This window comes from Platalea leucorodia (genome assembly GCF_965183815.1).
Source record: "Platalea leucorodia genome assembly, chromosome: 7".
Taxonomy (NCBI): domain Eukaryota; kingdom Metazoa; phylum Chordata; class Aves; order Pelecaniformes; family Threskiornithidae; genus Platalea; species Platalea leucorodia.
This window is the reverse complement of record NC_138829.1, coordinates 46,066,126-46,076,872: the sequence shown is the minus strand read 5'-3', so window position 1 is coordinate 46,076,872 and position 10,747 is coordinate 46,066,126. Positions and strand designations below refer to the sequence as shown.

At 35.0% G+C, this 10,747-nt stretch overlaps 1 protein-coding gene across 2 annotated transcripts in view; it reads right to left on the bottom strand.

Annotated features, from left to right (window-relative positions):
- Positions 1 to 7,734: 7,734 nt before the first annotated feature.
- Positions 7,735 to 10,747, bottom strand: part of FUT8 (fucosyltransferase 8) — a 127,674-nt gene continuing 124,661 nt past the window's right edge. For both annotated transcript variants that reach the window (XM_082317402.1, XM_082317401.1), the window contains one exon: positions 7,735 to 9,755. In XM_082317402.1, the coding sequence (XP_082173528.1) occupies positions 9,438 to 9,755 (318 nt within the window). In that variant the 3' untranslated portion in view covers positions 7,735 to 9,437. The remainder of the gene's footprint in view (positions 9,756 to 10,747) is intronic.

The following is a 10,747-nucleotide window of genomic DNA, read 5'->3' as shown; positions in this document are numbered from 1 at the left end:
CCTACTATTTCCAGATGGATATACGTAAAGTTCTGTCATTCATGTTATATACCACTCACTAGTGGTTATCTGAAAACCTCAAGATGCAAAAATATTAAATGTTATAACAGAACATCAAGGTAATTTTGTATTAGGATTAAAAATGTCTTGAGATAAAATTTCATATAGTTGTTCTGATAGCCAGTCTGTACATTGAAGAGTCTGTCCATTTCAGCAGATGCTAATTAATGCCGATTCCTCAGAGATAAGCAGCAACTTAGATGAGCTAGTTAAACCAACAGGGGAAAGCCAGGAAAAAAATATAATCCTGTGTATTTCTTACTCAGGCATTCAGAGTAATCTTTCATGCAGTTCTACTTTTAGGAATTTAATGGGATTTCTATTTTTTATTATGTTTGTACTAGGCCTAAACGATCTAATGCTTTTGGAAAAGCTTTACTCCTTCTAGAAATCTTTTGGTCTATCATTTATTGTTGCAGGATTAAGCAGTCTGAACAATAACAAAATATTTTTTTTTTTGCTTCCGAGAACTTAAAATTCAAAAAATGTGATGTATGGAAGATAAAATTTGATAAAAAAAGCAGATGTGTTGAAAAATTAACTGCATTTAATTTTCTGTTTTCATTTTTTGTACATATGCAGTTTTTTTAGAGATCTGGAAGAACAGAGAGGAAGACCATTCCAAGCATAAGACAGAGACAGGGAAGAAATCAGTTGGAAACAAAGAAATTGAGTTGGCACCACTGGTAGCGAAGTTGCTGGAGAAGATATTGCATAAATGAAGAGATTAATGGACATTGTTGTGCCTTGTACTAGCAGCATACTTAGAAAACTCATTTACAGCTGCCTTTCAAGCACAGACAACACTATTGCCTTGTATCCCTGCAACTGCAAGATAAATTCTAAAACAAAGTAAAGCTGGATAAAACAGGCTTAGGCAAAAGAGTGGTAATGTTGGTAGGAAAAAGTGTGTCACATAGAATTAGCCCAAACCAGTTTTTGTTTAGCCCAAACCAGTTTTTGTGGACTCCATATGTCTACTGTCAGGGTGGTCACCACTCTTTCTCAGACAGCAGTAAGAGCCAGAAGTAGTTGCAGGGGCTTAAAGCTTACTTTCAGCACCGAATTGTTGGCTACATCCAACAGTAATAAGCTACTTGCCACAGAAAAGAAGTTAAAATCTACCTTGTGGTTTTGCAGGCCAGCAAGGCAAATTACAGGTATCTCAGAAATAAAACATCAGACTCAAATCAGCAAAGAATGGTATTATTTTCTTTTTTTCAACGATTGCATATGGCTTTACCAAAAGGAAATGCTTCAAGGGAAACTCTGAAGAGAGACCAACGTCAACTAAACACTGCACTGAGAAAATCCAGACCATTTTACTACAGAGCACCTGCATTAACAGGATGCATCTTATGAGAAAGGAAGAGAATGTTCTGGAACCAATATCCATCCAGCATGAAGTCATGACAAAATAATGTATGTCTGTTAAAGGAATCCTGAAGGGGCAGCCCAGGAAGAGAAGATGATGATGACCTCCAGTCAACCACATTGGCACATAAAGCAAAGACTGGAACACCTTCCTGTCAAGCCAACCATTACCTTGGTCACATCCTCATCTTCTAGAGGTTTCTTCAGGCTCCTCAACAGATTTTATCCCTTCCTATTAGATACACAACTGTCTATGGTGTATGCATTTGTCTCTCCATAGCATATTCCTGCACTGTGTTATCTTGAGAATGAAAAAGGGCATGAGTAAGGTCTAGCTAGTTCAACAAAAGGTGACAAAAGCCTATTATTCCAATAGTTCTTACACTTACTCTCCTACATTCAATTTAAAAAGCACAGAAACGAAATATACGTTCATGTTTACTTCCAAAATTCTCATTGACTAATATATACCAACCCAATCAGCAGTGGCATAGATATGAACCTGTTTCAATTCACATTGAAATAGATTTAGCATACACGTGGTCCGTTACTAAGTCTCAAGACAAGGAATGAGAGCAAACAAAGTACACAAGGTAATTTCTTAAATCACTGTGCTGTTTCAGAACCAAACATATAAATATACTATCAATAACAAAGGTCAGCAGCATGTAGGAAGGAAGTAAGAATACTTCCTGAATCAGACTTCTGATACTAGGGCTTGGGTTTTGGTTTTGTTTTTTTTTTTTTTTTTTTAAGAATTTCTTTTCATACACACGTGATAGCAAATAAACAACATATGTAACTAAACAAAATATTAATGCAACAGAAATAAAAGCAAACATTACATAATCATATTGAATTTAGCATTCTAGATTAAATGTTTAACCCATTTTATGACTACAATTATTATTCATTTTTCTGTACTGTCTAGGGATCCTACTGAATGACGAGAATCCCACTGTGACAAGTGTGGTGGAAACACAAAAAAAAGGATACTCCTGGATCATAAATCTTATAACCTAAACATCAGACAAAAGCAATGAGCAACTCAGAAACATGAGAACACAAGCTAATATTAAACAGTGTAATAAAGAGTAGTCATAACACATCAGCAGCCCTAAAGAAATATGTTTTGAGCAGGCAGATAAATCCTATCATTTTTTAATATTTAGAAAACATTTCTTCTGTTGCAGATAAACAAAAGAAAAAATTAAGCAAACAAATCCATCAATCCTAAATCTGTTATGTGAGGGTTCATTAGTGCTACCCTCTGTATAATCTCTAGTGACACACAGGTTAAAAAAAAGGTCAAGCCAGCCTAACAAGATTTGTCTATCTTTGCTGAATAACTGGAGTTCAGTCATAAGGAAAAATCATTTCAAGAAACATTAGTGCACAATGAACTCCATCTGAGGCAAGAAGAAACACTGTCAATTTAATCCCACAAATCTGGACTTATTCTTTGTGTATAACAATTTTATCCTCAAGTGAAAACAAATAAAATGTTATAGATGTTACAAAGTGAACACAGATTTAAAATTATAAACTCATCACAGTTCATTCTCCAGCAATAAGCTGAAGTAGTGAAGCAAACTACTCCCATCAACTAGTCAATTGCTTTCCAGTGTCTTGGCTGGACATAACGGATGCCTGATTCCTTCTCATTCACAAAGAAGGAAGTAGGATGTCCTGGTTTTCGGTCTCCTTCCATTCTTCTAGGTTACTACTGTTTGGAAAGATATCAGCAAAGATACTCATCTTCTTTAAGAGACAGATCCTTTGTAGACAGCTGAATTGGACAGCAACCTCTACATTCAGTGGATTCTCACAGCTGAGATGTAATATTCTTGTGGTTCTACTTGTAGTGGAGTAATTGAGAATTGTGCAGCTGTTCTACACAAAAAAAACTGCCAAAAAAAGAGAGCAGAAACACTAAAACTAAGCTAAAATAACGGATTCTAAGACTGAAGAGAAGAAAATGACCTGTCTCTTATGGTCCTGTAAAAAGACATTCAGATTGTGTCCCTATTGCTTGCATATTAAGCTGCAGGCATTAGCGAATAGTAATTGCTAGCCAAAAATGGACAGAGAGTGCTATGAGAACACATCTTTCATCTGGTCAAGAAATTTGCCATGGTGTGAGCTTATCTTATTAGATAAGGAACTTCTATGCCTTGTAAGCCTCCTAAACACTTATTAGGCACATCTGATTATGGTGTTTTCTCTTTGAATCCTTGACTCTACCAGTCAGGGAAAATATGAAAATGCATTTTGTAAAAAAAAAAAAAAAAAAAAAAAACAACACCTGCAAGAAATATAATTTAACATGTTATTACGAAAAATCAAATATGGGCACTTGCTGTCCCTTGGATTCCTAGTCAAGTAATGACCACTAGCCACTAGGCAAGGAAATCAAAACACTAAGCAGAAAGGTTTGAAGAGGTTCATACGACCATGGTAGATTAAGCTTAGATGCAAGTAGGCAGCGGGGCTAATAGAAGAGCATAAAAATGTCATAGTCTTCAGGAAACATTGATCTAGATGATTGTATTAAAATGTTGTGACCGGAGGATGTCTTTAAGACAATTAGAGGAAATGGTGTGAGGTCCAATATACTTCTTGAAGAAAATGTAGGATAGTTGGGACTTTGTCTCACCATGCTCAAGAAAACCCTTCATAAATATACTAAAATAAAACTAAAATCTTGAGTCTGTATGAAGTGGAAAATCATGCAAAATTGAAAGTAAAACCAGTGCATGTATGTGTCAGCTGTTATATAACATGTACAGTATAGTTCAGTAGAGAGTGCTCCTTCCCTCAACAGCATCTCCTTAGGAGTCAGCCTAAGAGCATGAAGTTAATTTTAAGCAATGGTAAAGACATTTTGGTGCAAATAATTGACATGTCTTTGCATTAATCCAAATTTGCTTGAATTGCAGTGGCAACAGGATTCTGCTGAAAAGTAAGCTGAGTCAAAGGAAACAAGCACACAACATAAAGGAAGGTTCCACTGAATAGCAAACATCATCAGCATTGTTAGGTATTTGTACATGGTACCAAAAGGGTTAAACACCAGCAAACACATCAATGGAAGGTATTCTCAGATGCCTGTAGTAACTTTGGAAGACCTCTGCCTTATGTACTTTGATTCTGAAATAATCTTGTACACAGTGAATGCAACCAGTGACACAGGCAAACAGACTAGCAATTTTTTTTGCAGGCTTGGAAATTTTATACTGTCCTCTTATTTGTATCACACAGTGCCACATTTCATGCTTTTCAGAAATGAACAGGATACTATGAAGTCTAACCCTACCTGTGTGCGGTTGATATTTATGCATAACCTTCTTTGCTTCCGTCTTGCTCCCTATAAGCCTGCAGGTACATATAGGGGACCTTAACAAAAGTCTGTAGACTACCATTAGAATTCTAGTGGTACCTTAGGGAAATGGAATTTTTGTGAGTTTTAAATGCGCTTTTAATTCAACACAATAAGTAAACCAAACAAAGTTTGTGCCCTTTGACAGCCTGCTCCCAAGCCACCCAAATATGAATGAAACTGTAATATAGTAACAACCAATGATCAGAATATGACCAGCATGATGTTTATACACATGACCGGGACTTGTACTAGGCAAAATCAAAAGAGGGGTTGCAAATTTTAAGTATTTCTGGCAAAGAGCAGAATGATTTTGCTGGCAGAGGTCCTTAACTCACCATTGAAAGGTTTATTTGCGGCTTTATAAACTGATAAAGCAACTTAAATTAAGAGTACAATATCATGTCTTCTTATTAGACTCTCTCTTTCTCACCTCCCAAACTAAGCAAATTATTTTTACCTGGATTCTTCAGACACTTGTGAGATTACATTGCAAAGAAACTTATGACCTGGAAAAACAAAAGTTCAATTCACTGTTCTGAAAAAGTTCCAAATGGTAGGTGCTCCTCCACAGGCATGAAGAAAAATCTCCCTCCCCTTATCAAGAATTTGGAAAGAAAATTTTCTATTTTATATTCCATTATGTTCCTAGCTCAGAAGACAAGACCTTTATTTTATAATTGCTTACCAAAGAAACATAAAACCCATTATGGAGGAAACTTTCACATTGTGAATATCTCTCCATAAGAAAGGTATCATCAGTTCTCTTTTCTGAGAAACATGGTAAATGAGAAAAATCTTTCTGGTAATTGCAAGTTTCCTTAAAATTCAGTGGTAGAAGGGGTAGACAAAAGACTTCTCTGAAGGTAAATATTCAAAATTTTTGAAATAAAACATCATCCTTCATGAACAAATCCGTAATACTCTGCAGTTCACGGGGACAGGATGTTGGTAGAGGAGGCCTGGGAATCCCATGCATCTGACTGGAGGCTGAACTGAAAATCAAGGACAGAACTCAGGTTGGTGTAATTGTGGTGGTAGCAGCAAACTGCTGATGATGACCCCAGTCTCCAAGTGCACCAATGTCACAGAAGACTAGTTAACTGAACTACTCAGAATAAATTTCTTAGCCCAGCTGATAAGAAGCAAGTAGAACATTCAGTTTCCAGAGACTACATTTACCTGGCAAATAAGTTATTACAGAGAACGTGACAATGATAATGTAAAATAACAAAGAAGGAAAGACTACTGTTCATATTCTTTTTTATGAACAACACGCACACACACACGCACAAATGCTTCTTAAAGAGGAAAAATTTAATTAAACATTAAGCTTGTTTAGAAGAGTATGAGGGCTGTCTTTGTTTTACGGATGTCACTTGGCGGTTTGGTATGAGGGAAAAATTACATGACTGGATCGTTGGAGAGCTACAAGCTGAACGGAAGAAACAAGATGTATACTTGCTTGCTTGCAAGCATTCTGGCTGGTATCTTATTGAGTTCACAACTTTCAAAAAAATTCATCTTTCTTTCAAGTATTTAACACAAAATTTTTATTTCCTGTTATTTCACTTTTCTGTGAGCTACAATAAAAATTTGGGGGTCTCATTTTCATTTACCCATGGATCCTTCCATACTACCTGGACTCCACCATAACTGAGAATAAAGTCTCTAATATTCATTTTGTTTAACATAAAACAAATTCAGTTTTAATGTCTCAAGGTCCCAGGATTCCAAGACGTAACTAACTGGTAGTCTTAAAGGAAACAAATCTCTAGAAACAGATGCATCTAGTAAGCAGCCTATTGCTAGGTTTCTTCCTCTGAGAAGTACTTCATTATAAGCACTAGAGGATCATACGGGCCAGGGGAATAAAGTCATAGCACCTACATTAGTACATTTTCTTAATTATTAACAATAATTTTATAATTTCATACCATTTCATGATCATTTTCTCAAAGATGATGAGCTAATTACTCATTAGGTACTTAGAATATGTAAGGAGGCACACGTACCTTGCCAATATTTTGTCAGATATAGTCTGTTGAGGAATTGCCACATTATATAGGTATGTCTTCTATAACATCATTGTTTTAAGTTCTCTCATTACTACATCAGAAGATCTGCTCTTGCCTTTGGGCTCATCTTAGATGTTCTGTTATCTTCTTTAGTGATATTTTCAATTGAGTCACCTGACTATGGAGGAATTTTTATATGTTAATTCATTTATGAATACTATTTCTGCATCACACTCTAAAAAATGAGCTGGAAATTATGAGCTCTGAAGCTGTAAGTAAAGAGCTTCAAAAATAAAACTTTTTCAAAATCTAGAAATATCAAATAGATAATGTAGTATTTGTGCAGAAAGAATTAAATTAGTTTCCCCAAAGATAAAATGCATTGATCTAATCGTTGAGGAAGAAATGTTTGTGGGTTTGGATTTTTTTTTTTTCAAGTTGAAAAGGAAAGTAGCAATAGCTTTGTATGTACAATTCAAATTTAAGTTAAAAAAGTCATAATTTAGCCTACTTCTGTGCTTCTGAAATACCAAAAGTTTGGCTAAGTTAGTGGAAAATTTACCAGAATCACTTAGACGGAAACTAACATCGAACAGCTTCCTTAGTAGTTCCAAAACACAGAAACGTCAGTTAACTCTAGCCATCTTTAGTCACAAAAATTCATTGTCTTTAGCATTTCTCGGCCACTCTTACTCATTTGCCTGTATCCTTCAATCTGTCTTTAAATCCCATTTGGTATCTATGCTCATTTTTACTGATATGTCTATTTACTACTGCTAACGAGGCAATTTATCTTTTTTTTCCACAGCAGTTTTCAACTTTGATTTTGTTATTCTTTTTCAAGACACAAAATAGTTTTTCAGTTGAGGAACACATAACGAAGAGATCTACAAGATCAGTCCTGCAAGTAATGTCAGAGAGAACTACTTTGTTAATTCCTTTACATACCAATCAAGTTCCATGCTACTCACCACTATTTCAATTGGAAAACTGTTACTGAACTTCACACCACCAGAGATTTCCTTTTAATTTTCAGCCTAACATTTATTCATGGTCAAGCGCATCCATTTGTTATGTCAACACTGTCCTTGGTCTATTCAAAAATATAATTAAGTATCCTTTTACCTTTTGCTTTGTTAAGGTCAACCAGCCATGCTTTTTTAATCTTTACCCGTGGCATTTTCTCAGTGTCTGAATAGTAAACATTTTCTGCACTTCCAGTATTCCAGACTGGATTGCACTAGAACCTGTATAATGCTATTAATATTACTTCTATTTGGAAATAATCCCTTGCTATCTCGTACATTTTTTTATATATATATATGTATATATATATATACACACACAACCTCCAAATCTACAAATTTGTTTGTAAAATTGTTTTGCAAATTATCTCTTTTCTTAATAGAGAGCAGACTAGCAACAGATTTCAAAACATTAAGAATTACTAACAATTTTATGTCATGCATAAAAATTCATCCTTACATATATTTTCCTGGAACCTACCATTTTTTGGGTAAATTGTCAGATCTTTTTAGAGTACTCTAGATTGATGGGTTCTATAAACAGGATAATCTGAAGTATTTTGCTTAAAAGCAACTACATTCAATGCCAAATTGATAAATAGTCATCTATAATACCCTAAAAAAATATCCTCAGAAGAGAAACATGGAAGGTAAAAGAACAGTGCTAGAGAGTAAACGTAAGGAATTGAGCCACTAAAGTCATCCTGCTGGAACCCACTGTCCACAGAACTGAGAAACGCTGTGCCACTAGCAGTTGCTGTACTACATAATGAGCGCTTAAAAATTCAATGAAATGCCAGCTACTTTTTCCTTTGTGGGTTTTGTGGCTTGTTTTGGTTTGGTTTTTTTTTTAATCAAAGGCAACATCCAGAAACATTATCAGTACTGAAGAATCTGTTCATGGCATCGTTTTACAAAAGTTCCTAACAGACAATGACTATTTTATTGTTGGATGTATCCTTTATTTTATTAATGATGAGAAGTAATCAATGGAATGCTAAAAATAAACTTATAAAGAAATCTAGTCTGAAATCCGAATCTGTTGTTTGAAGCAAGTTCAGTGGTCACGGTAATACCAGTTGAAGATTGACTCTTGCCCATTGTGAAATAGGCATGGCTCTTCTAAAAAGGTCACAAATTTTTCAAATATAGGCACCATGTTTTAAATTTTGCACATACAAAATATGTTCATGTCACTCAAATTACACAATGTGGCAGTGCTATAAGTCTGAACATTATTGTCAATTAATGGCAGAGAAAAGAGCCCAAAGCTCACATAAGACTAATGACTGGGACAAATCCTGAAAAGAGACAAAAAGTATAAAACAACAGTTTTCCTGTTGTATGTGGTTTTGTGTGTGCATGTGTGAGAGTGCATATAACAAAAAATGTTTAAGAGTAAGTTCAGATAATAGCCCATCCATTTGTTCTTAGCTTCTTATCCAGGTTCATTGCTAAAGGCTTTGATTTTAACTGCATGTTAAAATGCAAATTCGAATCCCATATAAACCATTAGTTAATGTGTTGACTGGTTCAAACCAATCAAAATTGAGAATTGCTGCCAAAAGTCTTCCTTTTAATCTACTTGTCAGCCTCTGGGTATGTAGGATACTTGACTGTCTCAATTTTCTCCTTAACTTTATAGGACGGGTACAGGCCTGTTCTTCCTAATTTCCTATTGATGCCTTTTGAATAACCATCCCAGTGGTTTCCAGCTACTCCAATTATATCTCCAGGTTCCATAGGAATTTCATCAGCAGTTCGTGGATGATGAGCATAAATAGCAATCTGGTTGTGGGCATTCTGTCCCCCAAAGTAGTAGATATCATCCAAAGAATGGAAATATGCTGAAGCATCTGGATGCAACGTCTGCATAATTTCATAGGCAACTCGACAAACCTTAGAAATAAAAACAGAAGAGAAGTCATAAATATTGTGTGTGCCTGCAATATACTACAGAAGTCAGCAACCAATGTCTACCAATTAATTCACAAGAGGATCAAGTTTTGGAATGCCCAGGTCAAGAAAACAAAATCAAAAAACCTGCATATTTACTAAGAAGAAGCATACAATTTTGCAGCATTTTAATTAGTACTCTAGTGATAATATTTGGTAAATAAATGAATAGATAAATAATTAGAACAGTCTACTTTCCAGTAAAAATTGAAAACATCTATATGAACACTAGCCATCCTGCTTTTTAAAATGAATGATATGTAGCCAATCAAATGTAAAAGCAAATGTTTTCCTTTCCTACTACTAATAAAAACTGTATTTTACTTCTAGAACTTACATTTTCAAAATTTATTCTGCAATAATGAGGCTTTACATTTACTTTTCTAAAGGAAGCTCCAATTTTCACATTAAAGCAGTTCCAGAAATCCAAGGCTTTAAAATGCTGTTAATATTAGAACAGTGACAGAATTATGACTGTTGGTAACTTTGAAGACAACTAAATTAAACTGAATTCCAGCAAGACAATAATGATGTTGGTGAGGAGAAAGATTAATTTTAAAGTGTCATTGTATCGCATTTTATGAAGGGACTTTTCTTCAGACTGAAAACAGGTCCCCACATCAGAATCGTGTTGTATCTCTCAGAGCTGCCAGAAACACAAAAGGCTGCCACTGTATTAAACAAAGCTCTTTTCAACAATTGGCTAGAAAGCTCTTCTCTGTCAGGTGTCTGATTTGGCCACTGTGACCTTTCTGACTTCTCATCTACATTACTGTATCTTTCTCTGATTTTGCATAAGCTTGATCAAGCAGACTTTTTCAATATGAAGAAGTGTTTGAGCTTTTGCATAATTTTCAGTCTATGTAAATATAGTAAAGCTTGATTTTACTTTTCTCCCTCTGAAGATATGGTGAATAGAACTTTGATCAGTCAAA